General features: G+C 38.3%; 2 protein-coding genes across 4 annotated transcripts in view; one reads left to right on the top strand and one right to left on the bottom strand.

Moving 5' to 3' along the window:
• The window catches only part of LOC115223615 (protection of telomeres protein 1), a 42,993-nt gene extending 18,794 nt beyond the window's left edge, over positions 1–24,199 (top strand). For 2 of the 3 annotated variants that reach the window (XM_036512515.1, XM_029794272.2), the window contains 8 exons: positions 1,704–1,777; positions 5,116–5,251; positions 6,783–7,059; positions 14,706–14,855; positions 15,664–15,826; positions 16,314–16,417; positions 19,016–19,107; positions 22,797–24,199. In XM_036512515.1, the coding sequence (XP_036368408.1) occupies positions 1,704–1,777; positions 5,116–5,251; positions 6,783–7,059; positions 14,706–14,855; positions 15,664–15,826; positions 16,314–16,417; positions 19,016–19,107; positions 22,797–22,997 (1,197 nt within the window). In that variant the 3' untranslated portion in view covers positions 22,998–24,199. The remainder of the gene's footprint in view (positions 1–1,703; positions 1,778–5,115; positions 5,252–6,782; positions 7,060–14,705; positions 14,856–15,663; positions 15,827–16,313; positions 16,418–19,015; positions 19,108–22,796) is intronic. The other variant, XM_036512516.1, reaches the window with a different exon arrangement.
• A 111-nt stretch (positions 24,200–24,310) lies between these two features.
• Positions 24,311–27,496, bottom strand: part of LOC115223506 (inter-alpha-trypsin inhibitor heavy chain H3-like) — a 37,120-nt gene continuing 33,934 nt past the window's right edge. Inside the window, exon 12 of the mRNA XM_029794122.2 lies at positions 24,311–24,987. Within this exon, the coding sequence (XP_029649982.1) occupies positions 24,779–24,987 (209 nt within the window). The 3' untranslated portion in view covers positions 24,311–24,778. The remainder of the gene's footprint in view (positions 24,988–27,496) is intronic.

Genomic DNA, 27,496 nt, shown 5'->3' on the forward strand with positions numbered 1-27,496 from the left:
CCCCAGGTGAACTCGTACCTGCACATTAAATTTATCACTCTACCACTATACTCCTCAATTCTCTCCTTACTGACAACCCCTATACATGGTTCATATGGCTCTCACTCATATTTTTGGGTTCTTTTCATCATCATGGTTTAACATCCACTTTCCGTGCTGGCATGGGTTGGACGGTTTGAGAGGAGCTGGCCAGGCAGAAACCTGCACTAGACTTCTGTGCAGGAGGAGAGAGAAAGTGGGAGACAGCAGGATAGAGATGGTGGCAAAGTGCCAGGCATACTCACAAGGAACAGGGATCAGAATACAAATGGGATGGTTGAGTAAAGGAAGAGAGAGATAAAGATGGTGGCAAGTACCAGGGCATACCCTTGAGGTTCGAACATCATAATATAAGAGGAAGAATGATTAGAGAATGCAGAGGCGGGAGTGGCGAAAACTTGGGTATATTTAGTCAGTGGTAGGGGTACTAGACAGCAATGATACAGAAAAACAGGGCCATGAGGACAGGATTGGGGAGTGAGAGGTAGACATGGTGTTTGAAGGAGGAAGAGAAGAGATGTGGAAATGTAGACTGGTTTGTTGGGGTAGGATGAGTGGAAAGTTTTCTTGTTATGTGTGGGTGGAACACACAGGCCAGGGGCCAGCAGATAGCAATGATACAGTGAGACAGAGCATGTGGGTGGAACACACAGGTCAGAAGACATGATTGGGGGGTGGGGGGTAAGCCTAGTGCATGAAGTGGAAATGTGAGGAAGAGAAGAGATGTTTGGTTTGTTGAGATTAAGTGTGAGAAGTTTTCTTAAGTATGGGTGGGACACACAGACCTTCTGGAACTCAGTTTCACTCATGTGGGTGGGTCTTCTCAAGAACTTCATATTGCCAGGCATCCTGGTCCATTGCCATTTCCTCTGTGAGGCCCAGCTTCCTGAGATCAGTCCTTACCACTTCATCCCACATCTTTCTGGGTCTCCCTCTTCTGTGGGTACCATCCACTTACGGTAATTGGCATTTCTTTATGCAGCTGTCCTCAATTTAGTAAACTGAAGAGGATGAAAGTTTGTCCACAACTGGAACCTGTCCTTCTTAAGCACTTTATAAACAGTGAGGAGTCATCCCCTAAATTATTAACGTCTGTTTTCCATGCTAGCATGGGTCTGATGGTTTAATGAGATCTGACGAACCAGTGAACTGCATCAAACTCCACTGTTTAGGCATGGTTTTTACAGCTGAATACCTTTCCCAATGCCAACAGCTTTACAGAGTGGAGTGGGTCCTCTTTATGTGGCACCAACACTGACAGAGGTCACCAAGTGACTTATAAGTCAACTGAGGTGGGGAGAGAGGATATAGTGTAGAAGGAGGTGGTTTCATACAATGTGATGGAAGGAACTGGAACAAATATCTTGCTGTGGAGGAGGTATGTGTTTACCTCAGTTGGAAAGGAGAGACGATATCTCGGCATGCACCCTCAAGTTGAACAAAGGTAAACAAGAGAAGCAGAATGGGTGGGTAGTAAGCCAATGGTTATCAGAAAAATATCACATCATAACTTCACTGAGGTGTATGGAATCCTAGAGAGACAATGAACTTGGCTATAAGTCTTTAGAATTGCATTCAGGTAGAATTTAATTTATTCAGTTAAGTTTTATTAATCAATTATTGTTTTTAGTGGAATATTAATTGTGGTCTTGAAACTGCTTTAGGTTGTGGCTGTGTCTGTTGTTGAAGAAGGCGTTTGCTTCTTAATTCAAGTCTGGGATGGCACCCGTCCTTCTTGGTGAGTAAAGCAACTTTTTTTTCCTCTTTTCACTGCATTCAATCTGAGATTTAGTCTTCTTCATATCGGAAGAAGGCAGGGAGCTGGCATGTCAGACAAAATGCTTTGTTGCAATTTTTCCACTTCTTTACGTTCTGAGTTCAAATCCCACCAAGGTTGACTTTTTCTTTTATTGTTTTGGAGGGGTGGGGGGCAATGAAATAGAATACCAGTCATACACTGGGGTTGATGTAATTGACTTGCTGCCTCCTCAAAGTGATGGACTAGCATGTCCTGTTCAAGAAGAATGCTGTGATATCAGTCACTTATTCACCATGGGAACTGGCCTTAGGAGTCAGTCCTAGGGTTCAAGGAGAAAAAAGTAAAAACTCTTGTAAGAATGGTGCTGTGGAAGGTTTTGTTCGAATGAGTCTGTAACTTATTTTAATTCACTGTTGGAACCGTTTCTCCTTCATTATTAATACAAATTAAGAGAACTTGTGACCCCCAACCCAAGTAAGCATTATTTCCTTGTCAACAATTCCTTTGATCAGGGTTCATCAAGAGCCTATGTTTTCAGAATCAAATTTCCACAAATTAGAATTAGTAATTTTTCAAACTTCAAAAGCAAGTAAAAAATGGAACACCTGACTAATAATATTTTGAAAAAAATCGAATGGCATTCACAGCTTGTCCATTGGCTTAGCTGTGGAGTGAAGAAGCTTGTTTTGGAATTCTATGTTTAGGAGTTTGGTGGATTGTTGGCATAAGACTCTTACTAAAAGTGGCATTTGCTTCTGGCTCACCATGGAACGATGTCCAGGCTGTGTGCTCTTTAATAGACTGGGACATTATTATTACCTTGCTTAGAAGCAGGTGAGCATTGACATGAGGGAAAATGTCCAACCATAGAAAAGTCTGCCCCAGTGTAGTTTTGTGTGAACCGTGCAACAAAGGAAAAGATGCTAAAATGATGATGAGGAGGAGGATGACAACACTGCTGCTGCTACTGCTCTTACATTTGTTTTGTTTAACCCTGTCGTTACTAACCTGGCCGTAGCCGGCCGAAAAATATTTTGGTTCATAATACCAACCTGGCCAAGAGAACCTATTATTATTTAAATGTAAATTTGAACCCAAATCTCGTTGGTACATTCGTTAAAACACGTGATTTCACTTTGTAAATAGTCGGGTTATAATATCCAACATTGCTTGACGTGATATCTCATCAACTCAGTGAATTTTGGGAAAGTTTTTTTCCACATTGTTTTCGGCATCGATTTTTCTTCAACTTTGAAAATGGATAGGAGTTTCATGTCATCAAGCATTGATTCCGAACTTAAAGCTTTTTCAACGGAAAATAGGGAGATATCGAGAAAAAGAATGAATGAGGTACAAAAACACGTGGTGTACAAAATAATGAATAGGATGTTTTTTTTATCCGAAGAAACGAAGCGGCGATAGCGACAGCAAAGACAATTTTACATCGGAATGAAGTAAAAACTTTAAAAATGTTTTTATTAGCAATTTTTCTGGGGAGATAGTTTATCTATAGTCTTTCTTAGGAAGCGAAACCATTAGACTTTTATTTTTTTCAGTATGTTTGTTTGAAGCGATCACTGTGGAAGCAAACTGTTACGCAGAATGTAAACAAACACAAAATGGGGGATCAAAGTTTGGAAAATTTGTAAAGCAAATACTGAGTACTGTTGTAGATTTAGTTTTTATACAGGGAAAATGTTAGTCAGCATGGCCTAGGGAATGATATGGTCTGGAATTTATTGTTTGAAGTGATCACTGCAGAAACAAATTTACACGGAATGTAAACAAACACAAAATGGATCAAAGTTTGGAAAATTTGTGAAGCAAATACTGGGTACTGCTGTGGATTTAGTTTTTATACAGGGAAAATGTTAGTCAGCATGGCCTAGGGAACGATGTGGTCTGGAATTTATCACTTCCATACCATAACCAGGGCTGTATATTATTTTTTGACCGATTTCTTTAGTTCGGTCAAACCTACGGTGGATTCCAGTATTTCAGTTTATTCCACCTTTATGGTACACCTGTTGTGCATTAAATTCAACTGATGATCTAGTGATGTGCACAATTCTTCTTTATCAAAATTTTGTTGCATACCCATTTGAATATTAGCTGAGGATTCATTTTCTATGGTGATGTTTAAACAGAATTTTAATATTTTTACCTTTTGCTCAATTTACCTGGATTTACCTGTAATTAAAGTCACTTTGAGACAAAAGTTATGCAATAGAATTTAGAACTCTTTCTTTAATTATGTTCCAAATATCACATTGTTGATAAGTAAAAAAGTTAGTTATTTAATGAAACCAGCCTAAATTCATGATTATTTTAGAATTTAATTGAAACTGATGAAAGGTGTATTTTGGTCAGAAATACAGTAACGAAAGGGTTAATGTCTTTTCTGTCAGCATGGCTGAGATAGGAGTTAGCTGAGGCAAACTTTTTAAACCTGGACGGTCTTGTTGCTGTCAACCCTTACCTGTTTTACAAGTAAGGGATTATCTATAAATCCATTATTCTATTTAAATAGATTAAGGTTCAGGAAAGAAGCAATGTTTCTCTAGTGTTCATCATCATCATTGTTTAACATCCGCTTTCCATGCTGGCATGGGTTGGATGATTTGACAGGAGTCGGCCAGGCAGAAGCTTGCACCAGACTTCTGTAACTGTTCTTTCTAAAAATTGATTTTCATTTGTTCATTTTACTCTTTTTTACTCTTTTTACTTGTTTCAGTCATTTGACTGCGGCCATGCTGGAGCACCGCCTTTAGTCGAGCAAATCGACCCCGGGACTTATTCTTTGTAAGCCCAGTACTTATTCTATCGGTCTCTTTTGCCGAACTGCTAAGTGACGGGGACGTAAACACACCAGCATCGGTTGTCAAGCAATGCTAGGGGAACAGACACACAAACATATTCACACACACTTATATATATATACATATATACGACAGGCTTCTTTCAGTTTCCATCTACCAAATCCACTCACAAGGCATTGGTCGGCCCGGGGCTATAGCAGAAGACACGAGCCCAAGATGCCACGCAGTGGGACTGAACCCGGAACCATGTGGTTGGTTAGCAAGCTACTTACCAAACAGCCACTCCTGCGCCTAAAATTTGCCTCAGCTAACTCCTATCTCAGCCATGCTGACAGAAAAGACATTAACCCTTTCGTTACTGTATTTCTGACCAAAATACACCTTTCATCAGTTTCAATTAAATTCTAAAATAATCATGAATTTGTCAAATATTCCTTTAGAGTTTAGAGTTCAAAGGATTTTTTAACTCGGAATTCTATCTTTTTTTATATTTTTCAGTCCGCTCTTTACTGTTGAAGCAGCAGAAAGGAATCTGATTATGCAAACTGACATGGAACTAAGGAAAGTGGCCAAAGATTGGTTGGTTGATGTCTGTGTCTTTGATGATCATTTTCAAAAAGCTGCGACCATTAAGGTTTGTTTTCTCGTTAATGCTGTGTTGTTAATTAAATTGATATATCTTTTCTATTATAGGCAGAAGGCCTGAAATTTTGGGGAAAGGGGTCAATTACACCAACCCCAGTGCTTAACTGGTACTTATTTCACAGATTCCGGAAGGATGAAGGACAAAGTTGACCTCAGTGCGATTTGAACTCAGAACGTAGCAGAGACAGACAAAATGCAGTGAAGTGTCTTGTCCAGTGTGCTAATAATTCAATCATCTTGTTAATTAAATTGATATAGAGTAATATAATTAATTAGTGAGAGCAAGTGAAAGTATTAATGGAAAGTCTGTAACGATAGCCTCTTAGATGAAGTGTTAATTACACAGATTAAGGATGGTTTATCTTTTATTTTTTATCTTGTTTCAGTTATTTGACTGGCCATACTGGAGCACTGATATGAAAGGGTTTAGGTTGACCCTAGTACTTTATTTTAAAATCTGGTACTCCTATCAGGATCTTATTCCAAGCCATTAAGTTATGGAGACGTAAACAAATTGTCATTGTCAAGCAGTGGGGAGGTGGTGGGGAATAAACACACTGGGCTTCCACACAGTTTCCATCTATCAAATTCACTTGCGAAGCATTGGTTGGCCTGGAGCTGTAGTAGAAGACATTTCTTCAAGGCGCTGCACAATAGGACTGAGCCTGAAGCCATGTGGTTGGGAAGCAAACTTCTCAACCACACGGCACCACACCTGTCCCTGCGATCAATCCCTCAACACTGTCGGATTCACTTCAATGTAGCTGCCCAATAGAAAGGTTGCACTCATTATGTCCTAAAAAGCCTCGTTAGCCTTATTCCTAATTTAGTGTTGCCTGCCTATTTTCACACACTGATGAGCATCTATTTTCCAAATGAATTCCCCATCTCCTCTTATTTTACCTGCAGCCATCCTTTTGCAAATGTTCAAGCTCACACTCAATGAATCTCTCCGTTTTTGGGGTCCTGCAAAAATCTTAGGAATGCTCTTCCTCTTTTGTCACTGCATTATCATTGTTTTACTGTCCTCTTTTCCATGATTTTCCATGGGTCTGACAAAATTTATTCAAGCAGAATGCCTATGGGCAGAGGCCCTTGTTGCTAACCCTCACCTATTTCCAAGCATTGTAATATTTCACATTGGTTGCACTTTTTTCCATGGATGAATGGAAACATAATGCCACTTATAGAATGATAATGATGATTGTTTACGACTCCTGTAATGTCAAGACAAAGGGACACGCGCACACGCACGCGCACACACGCACACACACACACACAATGGGTTTCTTCAGTTTCTGTCTACCAAATTCTCTGAAGACTTTGGTTGGCCCAGGGCTTTAGTAGGAGACACTTGTTGAAGGTGCTGTGCAATGGGACTGAACCTTAAGCCATTTGATTGGAAAGTAAACTTCTTAAGAACTTTGTCTAACTTATGAAAAAAGAAATGTATTGAATTTTTTTTTACCTCAATTAAACCTGAATTAGGATTTTGATAAACTGATTATTTTCTATTACAGCCAGGAATGTTTATAAAATTTTTCAACCTTCATTGCCCAAAGCATAAAACTCCGGATTTAGTTAATCCACCAGCTTATGAAGAATTGGAGCTTGTTCTACATCGAGGGACATCTTATGGTCGGGGCATAAAGATACTCTCTGGAACAGATCCAGAAATAGATAATCTCAAAAAGAGATTAGAGGAATTAACCAAGAAAGTGGAAAGAACTCATACAAGTCTTACAGATCCTAAGGGTTCCCCTTACAAGACTGTTAAAGGGATCAAAGTTAAAACAGGTAAGAATTTATTACTGATAATTTACCTGTGGATACATATATATCATATAAATTATCTATCTATATATATATATATATATATATATATATATATATATATATATATACACATACATATATACACTAGCACTATGACCCGGCGTTGCTGGGTCATAGTGCTAGTGCATGCATATACAGCTGCGTGTGCACAAACACGCGAGTACTGTCCAAATCTCCGACCAATCACATACAGCTACCTGGCATTCAATTAGCGTATCAAGTTTCGGGCATTTTGATTGGGTTTTGGAAAGAAAATTCACAAAAAAGCCACTTCTCTTGATTTTTTAATGGCTTTGTGGGGTGACTGGGGAAATGTAAAGATGTGCACGACCACCCTTGGATGGTTTTGAATGACTATAGAAAGTGCGAGCCCTCTAACTGAAAAATTGTGAATTTGTATAAAGGACACACACGCAGGCATTTTGCCATTTATATATAGAGATACCACACTTTTGCCTGTCTCTTGTCAAAGCTCGTTTCTTCACTGTTCTCACTGTCCTGTTTTTGTTACCATTTTAACCCTCCACAAATCCCAGATTTTATTTAATTTGCTTTGCGGGAACGACTGCTTTAATGAAGTTGCGTCTTGTCCCAATGTTCGAAACACGAAGTAGATAAAACGGGACAACTGATGAAGGGATTGTTCATTATGTTGCCTCTCTCGTTTCTTTCGTTGTTCGAAAAAGTTCATTTTCCATGTTCTTGTTTCTATATGTTTTTGTTTTCCATTTTGTTTACGTTTTTTTGACATCCTGTACCCATATATGCCTGTATATATACATATATATGTAGGTATGTACATATATGTATGTTTATATGCATATATATGTGATCAAATGCCATGCAGCCATTTCCAAGTAAGTTTTATCTGTATATATATGAAAGGCAGGATGTGTGTGTGTGTGTACGTATATGAATGTAATTTATGCACGTTCATAAATTAGCACGCATGTTGCTCCAATTTTAAGAAGACAGTTGTCATGACCCTAGCTGTATTTTTGTCAACTTATTTTTCCCAGAGGCACCAGCTAATAGCAGTAAAAAGAAATTTTCAACCAAAACTTTTAGCAATTTTCAAGTCAGAAAAATCACCATTGTTTGCAAATAGGAGTTAAGTCCCCTTCTAGCGACGAGTAAGCATTTGTTAAGACTTTTGTTGGTTTTTTACCATCGAGGAAAAAAGTGCTTTGATGATATACAGGACCCACACACGCACATGAATATGTATGCGTACAAAAAACATATGCAATAGGTGTACATACGTACATGTGTGTGTGTGTGTTGCCCATATATATATATATATATATATTTATATATATATATATATATAAACCAATTTCAATGGCTTTCGCCCTTACTTAGTTTGGTTTGAAATAAGGAACTTGATTAGCTTAATAATCCTAAGTTAATCTTGGGCAAAGCCAGGTTATACTTCTATGAGCGTCCAATAATACTTTGTTCCACATCCTTGCGTTGTTGTCTTTTTGTTTTCTTGTTTGGATTAACTTTATATATATATATATTACTAGCAGTATAACCTGGGATTAAGTTATGATTATTAAGCTAATCAAGTTCTTTATTTCAAACCAAACTAATATCGACGTCAAATTTGGGTGAAATCCGTTGAAATTGGTTATATTATACATATATAAATATATTTGGGCAACAGATACGAACACACATACGTACGTACACCTATTGCATGTTGTGTGCATGCATACATGTTCATAAACAGAAATGAATGGAAAAAATGTTGTTAAATTTGTAGATTAATACTCGCACGATTTTCACTAAAAAAAAAAAGTAAGGCATCGTAATATGCTACAAAACCATTTTTGTGGTCTGTGAAACAGAGTGGGGTGTGGTGGAAGCCTCGGAAATTGTACCTATTTATATTGTGTAATTCACTGACAAATTGTTACCTACCTCTTTGTTTCTTTGTTGTTAAATAAATGGATTCTCAACAAAACACATTTTTACTCAGCATAAAATAAAAGCAAAACTCTTTCGCACCCAAAGTAGTGTGTGTGTGAGAGAGAGAGAGGGGGGAGAAAGATGAACGATTTAAAATAAATGATTGTGAGAAAGTATATATACTATGATTATAAAATATAGTGTCTTTCAAAAACAAAACATTTTATTTTTTATGAACGTTGTCACTTTCTCTCTCCCTCTCTCACTTTGTCTTTCCCATGAAACTCTCTGCCCCTCATCCACCTTTCTTTCTTTTTTTTTTTTTGTTAGACGCTGTCAAAAAAGCTATGGCTGATATTTTTTATGGCTAAAAGCTATCCGCAGGTGCCTCGGGAGAAAAATAAGTTGACAAAACCCAGATTGGGTGTTGACGAATGTCCTAAAATTTGAGCGACATGCGTGCTAATTTGTGAATGTGCATAAACTACAATCACGTACACACGCACACACACACATCTTGTCTTATATATATATATATATATATATATATCATCATCGTTTAATGTCCGCTTTCCATGCTGGCATGGGTTGGGCAGTTTGACTGGGAACTGGCAAGCCAGATGGCTGCACCAGGCTCTAATCTGATCTGGCAGAGCTTCTACTGCTGGATGCCCTTCCTAACCCAACCACTCTGAGAGTGCATTGGGTGCTTTTACACGAGGGCCAGTCAGGCAGTACTGGCAACAGCCATGCTCAAATGGTGCTTTTACGTGTCACCTGCACAGGAGCCAGTCCAGCGGCACTGGCAGTGATCTTGCTCAAATGTTGTTTTTCATGTAAGGCGACACTGGTAACTCGAATGCTGCTTTTTACGTGCCACCGGCATGGGGGCCAGTCGACTTTCCCCAGACACAATAATATATATATAAATGCATAACTGAAAAAATTTGGAGTCAACAACAAAGAGTATGGTCAAACATTTATTTTCAATCACTACAATTGTTTCTACACAATGTAGTTCTCCAGGTGTGCAGGAAGTTGATTGTACAACCATTTCCCTTCATTACGAGATCTAGTTGTATTTCCTCAGACGATATGTAAATATTGTCTCCATAAGTTCAAAATATTTCTATTTATTTATTCACACACGACAGATGTCCAAACACAAACTTGGAAGTACGTATAATACAACTAGTGGATGGCATAGGGTGAAGTCTGAAGGGGGACAAGCTTTATACTGTACCCTACTACGTTCTAAACAGCATCGTCATCATCATTTAACGTCCATTGTTTATGCTGGCATGGGTTGGATGATTTGACCAGAGCTGGGGAGCTTCACCAGACTCCAGCCTGATTTCGCATGGTTTCTATAGCTGGATGCCTTTCTTAACCCTTTCGATACCAACCTGGCTGAAACCACCTCTGGCTTTGTAGTACAAATGTCTTGCTTTCATAAGTTTTGAATTAAAATCTTCCACCAAACCTTAGTCACAATTTATGTTCCCAACACTAGCTTAATGATAACTAAGTTATTTTACTAAATTCTTTGTTATATTTAAAGAAATTGAAAGAAACACAGAACATCTCAAAATAAATACAGTAACGAAAGGGTTAATGCCAACCACTTTACAGAGTGTACTGGGTGCTTTTACATGGTGCTGCATGGGCACTTTTCTGTGGCCCCACCACAAGTGCTTTACACCACCAGAAGGCTTGGTCTTAGCACTTCTGTTACAGAGTACGAGTCTTCTATATATAGACGTGTGTGTGTGTATGTATGTATGTATGTATATGTGTGTGTGTGTGTATATATATATATATACACACACACACACACACACACCCCTACTTTTCCATGCTTGCATGCAGTTTGTCAGAATTTGCTGGAGCAGATTTTCTTTGGCCCTTATTGTTGCCAACCCTCACCTGATTGTAAGCAAGGTAATATTTCTTTATAATTTTTAATGGAAGACTGGGAATGAAGGACATTGATTTTGAATGACAGAGACATTCATTTACAACTGTCATGTGATATGAAGGCAAGGAGACATACATACACACACACACACAATGGGCTTCTTTCAGTTTCCATCTACCAAATTCACTCACAAGGTTTGGTTCGGCCCAAGATTATAGTAGAAAGCAGCTGCCCAAAGTGCCATGCAGCAGGATTGAACCTGGAACTGTGTAGTTGGGAAACAAACCTCTTATGCCACACAGCTAGGCCTTAGCCATGGCTGTGTGTTAAGAAGGCTGCTTCCTAAACACATGACCTAAGGTTCAATCTCACTGCATTGCATTTGGGTAAACTGTCTTCTATAGCCATGAGTCAACCAAATTGGTTAAAGCCTTGTGAATGGATTTTGTAGATGGAAACTGAGAAACTGAAAGAAGCCCATTATTTAATGTCTGTGTTTGATGCTGGGATGGGTTGGACAGTTTGACTAGGGGCTGATGAGTCTAAAGTCTGCATCGAGCCCCCGATGTAGGCTTTGGAATAGTTTCTATGGTTAGATGCCAACCACTTTACAAAGTGTATTGAGTGCCCCTTTTTGTGCCACCAGTAGTGTTGAGATTGCCACGTAGCTTGCAAGTGTACAAACCCAAGCAGTGGAGCGATGGGAGAGTTTGTTAAATGGGGACTAAGGTATGAGGGAAGACATTGGGAGAGAGTGAGAATGGGTTGGTGGTGAGGTGTCCTGGTGGTAGCTCAGGTAGGAGGAGTAGGGGGTTTGCAAGTGTATGGAGGAGGAGAGGGAGGGAGGTAGACAGCATTTGTAAAGATTGGGAAAGGTTGAAGGGATGGGGTGCACATGTTGGGGAGGGGAAGGACACATATGCCCCTCCACACACACACACACACACACACAGGCAATCAATATCTTTCAGTTTTTGTCTACCAAATTCACTAACACGGCTCTAGTTAGTGAATTTAGAAAATACTTGCCCAAGGTGCTGTGCAGTGGGACTGAACCTGGAACCACATGGTTGGGAAGTAAACTTTTTAATGACACATCCATGCCTGCAATGACTTATTGAAAATAATTTGTGATTAATCTGCTCAAAAGGCAAGAAATACTTTTGAAAATATAAGTTTTCTGAATATATGCAAAAGAAAATTGTGTTACTCTTTTACTTGTTTCAGTCATTTGACTGCTGCCATGCTGGAGCACCACCTTTAGTTGAGCAAATCGACCCCAGGACTTATTCTATCGGTCTCTTTTACCGAACCGCTAAGTTATGGGGACGTAAACATACCGGCATCCGTTGTCAAGCGATGTTGGGGACGGACGGACGGATGGACACACACACACATGATGGGCTTCTTTCAGTTTCCGTCTATCAGATTCACTCACAAGGCTTTGGTCGGCCCGAGGCTATAGTAGAAGGCACTTGCCTAAGATGCCACGCAATGGGAATGATCCCGGAATCATGTGGTTGGTAAGCAAGCTACTTACCACACAGCCACTTCTGCACCTATGTTCTGATGTCTTTTAAATGTTCTTTTGCCATTTAAAGTTGGTTTTCTTTTTTGTTAAATTTGATAATTGCTTCTTTTCTCTTTTTTTCTTTCTGACATCTCCATTAACCTAAGAAAGTTTTGACACATTCAGATTGATTGTTGACATCATTATTTGGTTGATATTATTATAAATGTCATTGACCCAGGTTACGTCAGGATAAAAAAAAAAACCCCGAAAAATATACAGATTGCAGATATCACCTGGGAGATGGACATGTTATTGGTTCAAAATAGATTTTTTGATAAATTGGGTCATCCCATAAATAATGTTCTTTTTATACTTCTTTTATTTTTCAAAATTAAGATAAACAAAGTTCCTTTTTAATCTAAAATATACTCTCCTTCATTTTCTACAATGTCTTCTATATATCTTCCAAAATTCACTTGTCTGAAATGAAAAAATACTCCTCCAGTACTGTTCTGACCTCATCTACATAATTCATATTTTTTCCATCCAAATGATTTTGAAGACTGCAGAATAAATGATAATCAAATGGGGCAGTGTCTGACGAATTTGGTGGGTGGAGCATTGTTTCCCATTCAAACTGTTCCAGCCTTTGGAATGTCATTCTTGCTGAATTATCCAAAAAAAAAAAAGGGCTCAATCGTGAGATGTGGCAGCAAAGAAGAGTAGACATTCACTTTCTGCACGTGATTAGACTCAATTTTGCTGGCTTTTCCGATGGCATGAATGGAATAGTCATTCAGGTGTCAATGAATGGTTGAATGACCAAATCCAAGCTTCTCTGCTATTTCCTCAACAGTTACGATGGGATTCTGTTTCACCAGCATTTGCAGGAGGTCCTCATTGAGCTGTATAAATCTTTCAGGACAAGGCTCGCCTTCTTGGCTGTAGTTTCCGGTTTGGAATTTCTGGAACCACTGTTGACACCGTTTTACACTTATTGTCCTATCCCCATATACTGCATAAATATTTCTCACACTTTCCATTGTGTCGTTGCCTTTATTGAACTTATTTGTCACTTCCATAATAGCTTTGGAAAAACAACTGCTAAAATCAAACTGCACTCTTTGAAACATGCACTAAGAATAAGTACAAGGTAAAATTACTACCTGCTTTTATAGCAAGTTGATGCAGGTAGTTTATCCCGTTCCCTTCCAACTTTTAGTTTATGGAATTGAAAAAACTGCATTATTTATGGGATAACAAAATATATATACATATGTCATAAATGACAGAAATAATTTGATGAGATTTTATTTAACAATAAGAAAATTTTAATATCACAACAAATTGTTTCGTAACTTGAAAACATGTAAATAATTTATATTATTTTTAATAATGAATTACTGCATTAATGCAAAATATTTGACTTCTCTTGTCTTGTATTATATATTCTATGCATTTTGTAGAATGATACATTAAGGAGCTTTTTTTATGAGTACTACCAGATTTCTTGAATCCATATATTGTGACTTAAATTTATATCTATATAAACATTATTGACCACACATAATGTGTATACACAGTATGTTTGCCAGTAGGCTGTGAATTGGCATGGTGGAGATTATTCCTTCGAAGTACCGGGTGTTAAAACACCTGAAAGTCATGGACAAGTAGGGCATAACTGTTCATGACTATCAGGTGTTTTAACACCTGGTACTTCGAAGGAGTAATCTCCACCACACTAAATTGTAGCCTGCTGGCAAACACACGGATCATTTTTGTTAAGTATGTGTGGTCAGTAACATTTATTACAGTAGCACTAGTTCTATCTCGTGTGTGTGTGTGTATATAGACAATTGCAGCATGGAAGGTGTTTTATAAGCCATTTAAAAACACACAAATACCGTTAGTTTCACTTCAGCATTTAAAATTAATTTGTCAAAATATTTTCGTCGCTTTGAAACCGCGAGCTGTTCACTGTAATAAAGGCTGTATTCACTGCTGTTTACCATTGAGAAGAATTCTTGCTGTAGGCAAAAGGTGTGATAAAATATAATCTGAAGAAATGGTAATCTGCAGATTATTGATGTAATTGAGAGACAAAGGGTCGTTGAAATAAGAATGAGCCTGATTAACAAAACATTTTTAATTTTATGAAAATATTCATGAAGGAAGAAAATGAAATTAGATATAAACAAAAGAATTAGTTAAAAATTACCAATGAGAGTGTATTAAAAGACTTTCTTTTCTTTTCGTCAATAGCTCTTGGTAGTTCTCCCAATAAGATGGTGCCACAAACAGTTTTAAGTGAAATGGCAAAAGAATCGGATGACACTTCAGTTGGAATCATCGCAAATAGTCAATTTAATATAGAGAATTATGCACCTGAAGCAGTTTTATCCACTGTCACAGGTAATTGTTTTAACAAAATCCATTAAAGTGTAAAAAAATATTTTTGATTATAGTTTGAAGAGTCGGCAATCATTTGTTGGTCTTCAATAGTAAAAATTTACCCAACAAACAATATAAGTACGACCAGAAGTTTCCTCTGAGGAAGAGCTTTCATCACAGCAGCTGTACCAGTTTTTGTTTGTTTATAAATATGTGTTGTTATTTCAAGGTAGGCAGTGATTATTTCTTAAAGAGATGAAGCCTTTGAGATAATCTCTAAAGATGTTTGAAAGATTATAAAATATGAAGAGATACTTCTACTGTGTTGGTGCCACACAAAAGGTATCCAATCCACTTTGTAAAATGGTTGGTGTTCAGAAGGGCATCCAGCCATAGAAACCAGGCCCAAAATTGGAGCTTGGTGCAGCTTTCTGTCAAACCATCCAACCTATGGAAAACAGATGTTAAACGATGTTGAATGTGGAAGAATTGTAAAAAAATAAAAAAAATCTATCCTGATATGGAAATGTACAATTTTATTCCCTGTTTTCTATATTTTCTGTTAGAACACCTTTTCTTTGTTTCAATTAATTTTGGCATTATTAAGCTGATGTTTAGAACCTAAATTAGCATGGAATTTTGATGGTCAATTTAAAATCATTTTAAAACAGGAAGTTTTTATCAAAGACTCTGGTAAAAATCGATTTTCATCATATCTCTTCAGCTCCAGTCGATGGATAAGAAACACATAAATCTTCTTGATGTCTATTTACTTCTGTCATTTAAAAAAAATTAATTTCTGTGAAATTGTTTTCCATTTTAATTCCAGTTATTCAAGGCCATCAATCTGTCAAGTTGTCTCATTTCTGTGATGTTAAGAACGCCACTGCTCCCATGAAATTCCGTCTTCTGGCCAGAGTTATGGACTACAGCCCCAAACTTAGCAGCGTATCAGACTTTTTAAGCTTATTTTGTCTTCAATGTCATTATCTGTAAGTATTAATCCACTAATTGCCACCTAATGATTAATTCTCATGACAAATCCCAAAACACTGGTTTTATAGGGTTTCACTTAAAAATATTTTAAGACGTATGTTTTATCAAGAATTGGTAAAATATTTTTGCATTAGACTTTGAAGACATTCTTTGTGGTAAAAAGACAGTTATTTGTAACTGCGTACAGAACTGATATTTGTTGCATTTTTGTTTTAACCATTTAAAACTTGCTGTTACTACCTTTAAAATTTTTTAAGAATCTGCAAGTTTTTATGGGTTTATCAAGTTTTTAAAAATTTTCATTGTAACTTAAAAAATTTACATTTAAAGTGTCATTTTGTAATAAATGTAACGTTCAATAAATAGCGATATTCTTTTCTTCGAAATAACATTTAGATTTTGTATGTTTTCAACTGATATTTACCACCCTAATTACCATTGTCTGTCCTAATTACCATTTTTCTATCCTAATTCTCTCTTTAGAACTCCAATAAATAATTACAATTTAGAACCGTCGACTTTTCAAATAAAGGATGGTGTTGAATATTACCGCTGCCCCCATTGTGCCAAGAAGACCAATTCTAATGGTAAGTGGTGATTGGGTTGTTCTAGCATGGCTTGAATGGTTGTTGATAATCATTGTCAACATCACTTGAGACCCATTTGTCTCCATTTTTATGGGTCAGATGAGATTCAGAGAGGCAGGTTTACGACAGGATGCTCTTCCTGTCAGCAATCCTCATCTTCAAGATTTCCCATAATCCTTCCAACTCGAACAACATAATTGCACGCAAATGACACTTTCCCTTACTGCTTTTCTACTCAACATAATTCAGTTTTTCAACACTGTTTATGTAGTGGCTAAGACCTTTTTTTTTTAAAGTGAAATTGGTACTTCTTTTACCCTTTCCAAGGCAAATGTTTGGATGGGATTGACATCATTCTGTTGGCAGAAACAAGAACTGGACCACTAAGCACAAAGAACAAGCAGGAAAGATCTGGCTGAGAATTAATTGTGGAATGGTATACAAAAGCCTAAGATTCTTGTTCTGTTATTCAGAACAGAAAGATTTCTTCTGATTATATGTCTACGGGGGGAACGAATCGAAAAGAAGTTTCATCTGTCATCTCTTGTCCAACTCCTGCTTCTTTGGACTGTGGCCCACAAATCCTTTTGGCACCTCTTAACCTATGTCTTTCAATACCATGTCCTGAAAATCAAAACAAAAGTTTTAGTGACTCATGCTGCTTGTGCTTCCATATTTTATGGCTGTGAGACTTGGGTATTATGCAATTAAAAAGATCACCTTAAAAGGTTTCATCAAGTTCAATCAAGGTTGATCCTGAATGTTAAATGCAATGACTATTGTAATGATGATATACTGGCAAGGACAATCCAGAAGAACTCTTTGAACTCTCATGAAATAACATCAACTCCAATGGATACATTTTGAAAAGGATACAAAAACGCCCAAATAGATCTTGTAATCTGGACTGGAAGAAGATCATCTCTCATGAGGTGCACCTAAGAAACACTTTTGTAACCCCATCAAGAGGACCATGCCCTTATTTAACATCTAGCCTAACAATTGGGAAACCCTAGCTGAGAACCGTAGGAATTGGAGGCAAGCATGCAGAGAAGGGGTTGTTGCTGCAGATCACATTTCATACATCAACAAATTAAAAGGGAAAGAAGCTGAATAAAGAAAAGAACTCAGGAGCAGACCAGTGAGTCATCTCAAATATTGGAAGATACATCATCATCATCATCAAGCCCTTTCATGTGGCATCACACAGGCCCTTTCATGTGGCACCGCACGGGCCCTTTTATGTGGAACCGCATGGGCTCTTTTACTCGGCACCACCACAAGTACTTTAAACAACCAGAAGGAATGATCTTAAAACTTCTGCTCTGTGGTACAGGTCTTCTTGAGTCCAGTCATGAAAAATGGAAACGTCAGCAGACTCAGTGAGAAGATTTTTCAAAACATTGTTAGCACTGAAGAAGCAAAGAGCTTATTCTATCCAATGCTGGTCAGGAGCCATGCGGTTTGTGAGAAAGGAGAAAACAAAGGGAGGACAGGAAACAGTAATAAGGAAAGGGAAATGGCAATGGGTGTTGTAGGGTACAGAGAATAAAATGGGAAGACAAGAAAGTTAGCCATGAAGAGGAAAGAGTGCAGTGGTAGAGGAGGGGGGGTGTTGGTGAATTTTGGGAAGCATGGAGTTTTTGAAGGATACTGAAAAAGAGAGAGAAAATAAGGTCACCATTAGTTACAATAAATATATTGTAACTAATATAAAATGATGTAATTAAGCATGTTTAATAATTTGTGTCAACATTTGTCCAGGTGTGATAGGTGTGTGGTAAGAAGTTTGTTTTCCAACCATGTGGTCTTGTGTTCAGTCCCACTGTGTGACACCTTAGGCGTCTTCTTCTACAGCCCTGGGCTGATCAAAGCCTTGTGAGTAGGTTTGGTTGATGGAAACTGAAAGAAACCCATCGTGTGTGTGCGTGTGTTATTGCCTCCTTGTTTTGACATTGTGTAATAGTTGTAGATGAGTGTCAGTGTCATATAAGCAGGGTCGTTCATTTCCAGTCTTCCATGAAAACATGTCTGGTTATGGAGAAAATCTTACCTTGGAAACAGGTGTGGGTTGGTGACAGGAAGGGCATCCAGCTGGAAAAAATCTGCTTTGGCAAATTTTGTCCAACGCATGGAGACAAGGTCGTTAAAAACCCAATGACTTGAATATTTCTTTAATGTCTCTATTTTGTCTTTTGTGTGCTGCTGTATTAAGCAAACCTTTCTATTCCCTCTCTTTTGCCATTGTTGTCCTTTCTTTGGAAGAGTAGAAAATACGTTAATTTTCGTTTTAGGTGAAATGATTTTCCTGGTTTTCTAGACTGTTGACTTCATCTTGTTTCTATCCTCCATCTGACTGAATGGTTACAGTGTTGGGTGGACAATTATAAATGTGAGGATTTGATTCAGGGATTGGACAGTATGTTGTGTCCTTGAGCAAGCCACTTCAACCCATGCAAGCATGGAAAAGTGAATATTAAAACAATGATTATGATGACAACGACGAGAAAATTGTCCTATTTTTATGCAATAAATTTTGAAATTCATTGAACACACATATTTAACGATCAGAATTTCTGCAATTTTTTTGTTTTACAGACATTCCAGTGATGGAATATATCTTTTTGATGAAGTTTATTCTGACAGATGGCGTCTATTATATCATCGCCAACCTTTGGAGAGACGAAGCTGTAAGTTGCGTTTACACTTTTTAGTTTGATGACGACATTGACAAATGGGATGAATGTATTGAAAGGAAATGACTGATGTTACTTTGACTTTCGATTTCCCTCTTGACCAATCTTATTTTGTATTGTAGCAAGATAACAGCAGCAGCAGCAGATGTCAAATCATGCTTATTATTATTATTATTATTATTCTGAACAATTACAAGGTAATGCCACGTAAAAAGTATCCAGTACACTTTGTAGAGTGGTTGGCATTGGGAAAGGCATGCAAGCCACAGAACTCAAGCCAAAACAGACTATGGAACCTGGTGTGGGCCCCTGGCCTTGCCAGTTCCTGCCTAGCTGTCCAGTCCGTGGTAAATGGACGTTGAGGCTGATGACGAATTGATGAAACTGTTAGAGTATCACGGTGTTTGTTCCAGCTCTTTACATCCTCTTTACAATGCAGTAAATGGTGAAGATGGGTGGAAGAATGAGCAACTAAAAAAAATGCAATATGGCAAATTACTTATATTGGAAAGCACACAGCCATTGAGAGTAAATAGCCTGTTTACTGGTCAGTATTTGATTGGGACTGGACAATAAATGATGGTTGAAGTGGGGAATGGAGAAAGAGGGGCATAGGAAGGGAGGGAGTGGTGAAATATGAAAGTCCCATCAGCATTATGTACACACACACATACATTAATCTCACACACATTTCTTCATTGTAACATCCACATTTTTATGCTTGCATGTGTCTGACAATTTATTGAGGGAGACTTTCTACGGCTGGATGCTCTCGCTGTCCTCAACCTTCACCTGTTTCCAAGCAAAATAATATTTGCCTATGATTGATTGATTGATTCTAGTTTCAGCTTATGAGCTGTGGCCATGCTGGGGCACCGCCTATAGTCAGACATGTTTTACAAGGAAGACAGGAAATGAAATGAAGAACATCCTATCAGTGTCAACACACAAATACAATGGGCTTCTTACAGTTTCCATCTACCAAATCTACTTACAAGGCTTTGATTGGCTGTAGTAGAAGAAACTTGCTCAAGGTAGTGTGCTGTGGGGATGAACATGAAACCACAAAAAAAAAGCCACCCCCCCTTTCCTGGCCCCTCCACTCCAAAACGCACCCATCCTCCTGCCCACTGCTGGACCCCTATAGTATATTAGTTCCATTTCCTCGCTGTCTTATCTCCGTCTCGGATAAAACCACTGGTCACTTTTAATATTTTTGGAAGAAGGAACTTCAATGTTGTTTTTATTGTTGTTTAAATGAGGTCAGCACTGGTCAAACTGACCATAGGTCAGAGTTGTATATTGCAACTGTACTATCCAATGTATCAATTTGTTTTAAGATACTATTCATCATCATCGTTGTCGTTTAATATCCGCTTTCCATGCGAATTCGACTGAGGGCTGGCGAACCAGACGGCTGCACCAGGCTCCAGTCTTGATCTGGCAATGTTTCTACGGCTGGATGCCCTTCCTAACGCCAACCACTCCGAGAGTGTAGTGGGTGCTTTTTATATGCCACCAGCATGGGGCACCGGCACAGGTGCCAGTAAGGCGACGTTGGTAACGATCACACTCGGATGGTGCTCTTGGCACCCTACTACTACTACTACTATTATTGTGATTTGAAAGAAGTTTGGTTGCTATTTCTAGCAGATTGAGTGACTGTATTGAGGCACCACAAATATCTCGTAATTTAGTGTGTTTACATATGGAGGACTGAGAGACCCCAGATAGCAATTACAAAAATAATATGACCTATCTTGATTCTTGGGACCACCTTAAGACATAGAAACTCTCTTCTCTCCACCCGCACACACTAAGTGCTACATCATTTACACCCTCCTCATCGTCATTTGATGTCTATTGACCAGGCTGCTGGCATGGGTTGGATGGTTTGACCAGAGCTGGCAAACTGTGCCAGGCTTCAGTCTGGTTTTGGCATGGCCCCTATGGCTCGATGCTCTTCCTAACACCAGCCACTTTACAGTGCTTGGTGCTTTTAATGTGGCACTGGCACAGGACTCTAGCCAGCCAATCCTCTTCCCCACCCCCACCTCCCGGGGCTGGGGAGCCCTTAACACTTCTGCTGTGCAGGATGAGTTTTCATGCGTACAGCAAGGCACCAGATATTTCAGCCCTTTGTCATCTTGTCTGAGAGGTTCAGTGCCCTGAGGTCGTCTTTCAGTATTTTGTCCCCTCTGGGTTTTCCCTCTTCCGTGAGTTCCATCCACTTTGGGAGATCAGCATTTCTTTATGGGGCTGTCACAAAACATAAACACACTGCAACATGATTACTTTTCCTCAACAGGCCCTTCCCTCCCTCCTTCCCTCCCTCTCTCTTTTACTCGTTTCAGTCATTTTGACTGCGGCCATGCTGGAGCACCACCTTTAGTCAAGCAAATTTACCCCAGGACTTATTCTTTGTAAGCCTAGTACTTATTCTATCGGTCTCTTTTGCCGAACTGCTAAGTTATGGGGACGTAAACACACCAGCATCTGTTGTCGAGATGTTGGGGGGACAAACACACACATAAATATATATATATATATATATATATATATATATATATATATATATATATACACACACACATATATACGACGGGCTTCCTTCAGTTTCCGTCTACCAAGTCCACTCACAAGGCTTTGATCGGCCCGAGGCTATAGAAGACACTTACCCAAGGTGCCACGCAGTGGGACTGAACCCGGGACCATGTGGTTGGTAAGCAAGCTACTTACCACACAGCCACTCCTTCGCCTATTTAACATTATCCCAAAACAAATTTACCTTCAAACGATATCAGGACAAATTTCTTCAAGGGATACCAAGTAAGCCATGGACACCTGGATACACCTCAGTCAACAACTCCCCCCCCCTCGAATGGGCCATGATCCCACAAAACTTGACTTTAAAATGACTTAAGCTTCTAAGCATTTAAACTAACCATATCTAACCAAAATATTCTGACCAGATCCAGCCTTTTACACCTATCCTACAATGTTCTTTGTAAAATAAAAATGAGCAATCACATCATTGATATCTTGAAGCTTTGAGATAAAGCTGGATTAATTCAAAACAATGGCAATAAGTATTACATTTGATAGAGGAATCTAAATGTTAAACAGATTCAGAATTAAACATTGCCTGGACCAATTTTTGGCCAAAACATAAGTATGTAGTAGGCGTAGGAGTGACTGTGTGGTAAGTATCTTGCTTACGAACCACATGGTTCCGGGTTCAGTTCCACTGCGTGGTAAGTGTCTTCTACTATAGGCTCGGGCCGACCAAAGCCTTGTGAGTGGATTTGGTAGACGGAAACTAAAAGAAGCCCGTTGTATATATGTATGTGCGTGTTTGTCCCCCCAACATTGCTTGACAACCGATGCTGGTGTGTTTACGTCCCCGTAACTTAGCGGTTCTGCAAAAAAAAAGAGACAGATAAAATAAGTACTAGGCTTACAAAGAATAAGTCCTGGGGTCGATTTGATCGACTAAAGGCTGTGCTCCAGCATGGCCACAGTCACATGACTGAAATGAGTAAGAGTATAAGAGTATATATTCAGATTTAAAAAATTTTTTTTTTAATGCAAATTTTAAGAAATTTCCATGATTAGATTATTTATATTTTTGAAGAAGTACGTTTTGCTTCTGTTGTTTATAATTGAATATTTTAATATTTCAGGTGAAATTCTTCAATAACATAACCCCATTGGAATTTATATCCGATGCAGAAGCTATGAATAAAGTTAGAGGCTACTTGGAGAGAATCCATTCAAGTGAAGGAAGCAGTCAGAATTTGCCGATGATGGAATGCTGCGTCAAATCCTTTACTGGACATAATTCCGTCTGTTATGAAATATTTGATACACTTATTGCTGCCTGATTGGAAGCAGTGGTTGTTCCATTGTGCCATTAATTAATGGGGATCACCTGAACCCAGAACAGAACATTTCAAGCTAATGTATAAAAAAGAACAGTCAGCTTGTTTTGCAACCATGTGGGTTTTCGGTTCAGTCCCAATGCGCAGCCTCTTGGGCAAATGTCTTCTTCTGTATTCCCAATCTGACCAATATGGATAAACGATTGGTTCCCTCTTTCATTTTCCTCATTATAAGCACAGACAATTCCTTTTTATGACAATGTTCTTCATTTTATTATTGAATTCTTTGGAGATATTTGGATTCCAGCTGAATGAAATCTCTCTTCAGGAATTTCTTTTTTTTAAAACCAAATGAGAATTTAGTTTATTAATAAAATTTGTCAAGAAATACTAGATCATACTCATTGACTATATCTTGTTTTGGTCATTGGACTGTGGCCATGCTGGGGCACACCCTCGACAGATTCTCATCATACGAATCGAGTCTAGTGCTTATTCTATCAGTCTCTTTTGCTGAATTACTAAGTTACAGGTGTGTAAACAAACCAACACTGGTTGTCAAGTTATGTGGTGATAAACACTTATAATAGGCTTCGACACAGTTTCCATTATGAGGGATTGATTGGCCTGGGGCTACAATAGTAGACATTTGGCTTAGGTGCAATGCAATAGAAATGAACCACGTGGATACGAAGCAAGTTTCTTGACCACACAGCCATGCTTGACTATTTTTTTCTTGTTTGGGGGGGGTGCCTCTGAGCCTTCACGGGGCCATCCATACTGGTAGGAGGGAGGAGGATGTCCTCAAACTAGAGTCCTGGTCTAACCTTTTGCAACAGTGTCAGGTGGTGGGGGATGGTGTTAAACTGGATAATGTAGGCCATAGTTGGATTTGAACTCAGAACACAAAGAAAAGGATTAAATTTCTTCCTCAGATTCTGCTGAGATCAACTTTTGTCTGTCATTCGTTGATCAAATGACTATCAGTCAAGCACCAGGATTGATGTGATTGACTCCCTTGGCCTTCCAAAACTACTGGCCTTTTGCCAAGACTAGAATTATTATTTGGAACAGGAATTAACTTGAAATAGGAACGGAAGGTTTTTAATTTTGTTCACTTCAAATCAGGAAGAACTAAGGGCAGTTTCAAGGGTTAAAGATAGGGGCCATGTTGCTAAGTCTGAAATAAAGAAAAAAATTTAAAATATTTTTTTTCTGGTGTTTGTTTATTGATACATAAAATTGAACATGTCCACCAAACATTGTAAACATATTCAGGAACAAGTAGATTTAGTATATTGAAAGAAAATTTCATATCTTGTGTGAAAGAGAGAGAGAGAAAGTAGTATTTTTGATTTCCACTTTCAAAATGTACATGATCAACTTGCATGAACTTCAGGTGTGTGTGTGTGTGTATATATATATATATATATATATATATATATATATATACTTCTATGTAACTATGTTTTACAATTTGAGTGGGCGATGTCCTTTACTTTTGTCCCAGCTACTTTCAGCTTAGAGTAATATCTCGCCTCAGATCAAAGGTACAAATAAAGAATCCCAACAGAACAAATCAATATATCCAGGAAGCAATCCCTTACAATTACGAGATGGCACACTACGCCTTTGTCCCTTTGCTAACATGCATTCAAAATTGATATTTACTCATTGCAATTTTACTGAAACTAGAATTAGCTTTTCCTATTTGCTTAGATTCAAAGTATTTCATGCAAATATCTAGACATTTCCTGAAGTGAGATTATTTTGAATTTGTCCATTTATAGAAAAGCCAGTTGAGAATAGGATTTCTGCCACAACATCCAGCATGGCTTTCGTTGTGTCAGTGGATCAGGTCTCTTCTTTAAGATAACCGGAACATTGATCCGTCTTCGACTGAAATGGTTAGATATCTGCAGTTGAGCCGACATTTTACCATTTAGACTTTTCTTAGTCCATCGAACATGTCCAGTGAGATGCAGTAAACTACCTGTAAAAGCAAGAGAAAGAGATTAAAGACGTTAAACAAAGGTAATACAGTCTTTTTCATTGTGTAAGGAATTTAGAAACAAAATTTTAGGCACCAAATTCTTTGATTCCTGTGCTGTGGTGTTTATAGTTATAAATAAAGCAGCCTTAGTTGTGTACAGAATAATAGAATAAGAAAAATTAGTCAAAACTAATGATGTTGATTTTTAAAAACATTGAAAAAAAAAATCTTTGTTTTCTAAAGAAATGAAATCCTTTTAAAATCATTGCTTCTGATTAGAAGACCCTATGGAGGATGTACCTAAGGACTCGACCCCAATCACCCTCCCAAGAGTAGTGGATGGAGGTAGCAGGAATTTTATTTCATTTCCTTTGGGAAATTCAGATTTATTTTGTGTGCAAATAAACCAAGGAACAATATCCTCATTACGGTTTTTTTTTTTTTTTTTTTTTTTTTCAGTGAGCTGGTAAGAGATGGGGGGGGGGGCTTTGCTGCATTCGTTCTGAGTTCAAATCCCATGCAGATAAATTTTGTCTTTCATCCTTTAGTGAGGGAATGTCATTGATCATAAGGTCTATTCGATCGAGTTTGACCTGCAGCTCATATAATAACAGTAGAAAACTATTTTTAATCACTTATTAGCAAAATCATAAATGGGGACTGTTGCCATCGTTACTTGAACATTGTCCGAAGTGAAATAAAGAAAAAAAACGAGAAACGTGGGGGTGGGGGGACAAAAGAGAAGAACGAAGCAAAATAGAAAGAAAGAAAGAAAGAACCGTCAAATAGAAAATCATTGAGAATATCTTTTGAAGTTGTCTTTAGATGATAAAAAATAATGAAACAAAACAGCACAGCTACAACTGAGACTAACTGTAGTAGTAGTAGTAGCAGTGGTGGCAGCAATGGTGTTAGTTGTCCTGGGGATCGATGAGATCAACTAACCCCCTCCCCTCAAAATTGCTGGCCTTGTGCCTAATTCTGAAACCAACAACCAGAATACACAATTTGAAACCTCAACTCCACACACTATCTACGTTCCTATATTTTGAAATTCTAATTCAATCTGAATTGTCAGCTTCGTTTCACCTATTCCTCCACTTGTTTGGATTAATAGCAATTTTCCTATATTTATATCTAATATAATAAATGTGAAAACTAATTTCTGTGTATCACACTTTGACCCCTTCCTTGTGAAATTCATTTTTGTTTTAATTTTTGCTTTCTTTAATACACATATATATATATATTATATGGAAGGAGCACTCCATTGGTTATAAGGGTCCCAGCTGATACGATCAACAGAACAGCTTGCTCATGAAATTAACGTGCAAGTGGCTGAGTGCTCCACAGACACATGAACCCATAATGAAATTCTCAGGGAGATTCAGCGTGACACAGATCATGACAAGGCAGGCTCTTTGAATTCCAGGTCCAACTCATTTTTGCTAGTTGAGTGAACTGGAACAATGTGAAATAAAGTGCCTTGTTCAAGGACACAATGCTTCACCTGGAATTGAACTCCCGACCTTATGATCATGAGCTGAATGCCCTAGCCCCACGCCTTCACATACACATATAAAATACGCTTTAATCGAAATAAAGTTTCCCCCAAATTAGACGTATCTAATATAATAAATGTGTGTGTGTCAGTGCGTCACACTTTTTCAACTTTAATAAATCCTTTCTGCTGGAAGCACAAGGCTTCAAATTTTGGGGGAAGAGATTAAGTCGATTACATTGACCCCAGTGCGTAACTGGTACTAATTTTATCGACCCCCCCCCCCCCCCGGAAGGACAAAAGACAAAGTCGACTTCAGCAGAATTCAAACATAAAACTTAACCAAGCATTTCACCTGGCGTGCTAAAAATAATGTCAGTGTCACACTTTTTCAACTTTCCTCCATATGATGCACCCGTTGTAAGCTATGGACACATAAAAGGTGCACCAATATCAAAGAAAGGCTAACCGGGATAATAGTTTTTGTGTGTAGCAGATGCATTGGGGCAATAAACACTAAAGGTGTACACAATATTCCATCAGATGCCAGGGGAAGAAACTAGAGGCAGTTAATAGCTTCTGCTACCAAGTCTAGTTGGGGTGGTTGCTCTGAGAGTGTAGAAACTAGAGTAAGGAGAGCCTGGGCAAAGTTCAGGGAGCCCCTACCTCTGCTGGCAACTAAGGACTTCTCGCTCAGGGTGAAAGGTAGACTGTATGATGCATGAACTGCCATGCTACATGGCAGTGAAACATGGGCCATGACTGCTGAGGACATGCATAGGCTTGAAAGGAATGAAGCTAGTATGATCTGCTAGATGTGTAATGTCAGTGTGCATACACGACAGTGTAAGTGCCCTGACAGAAATGTTGGGCAAAAGAAGCATCAATTGTGGTGTGCAAGAGAGACAACTGCACTGGTATGGTCGTGTTACATATGGATGCTTTTTTTGCAATGAATATGATCAATTGCAACAAATTCTCTGAAACAAGTCAGAGATCTGTAGATCT

This window comes from Octopus sinensis, linkage group LG23 (assembly GCF_006345805.1).
Source record: "Octopus sinensis linkage group LG23, ASM634580v1, whole genome shotgun sequence".
NCBI lineage: Eukaryota > Metazoa > Mollusca > Cephalopoda > Octopoda > Octopodidae > Octopus > Octopus sinensis.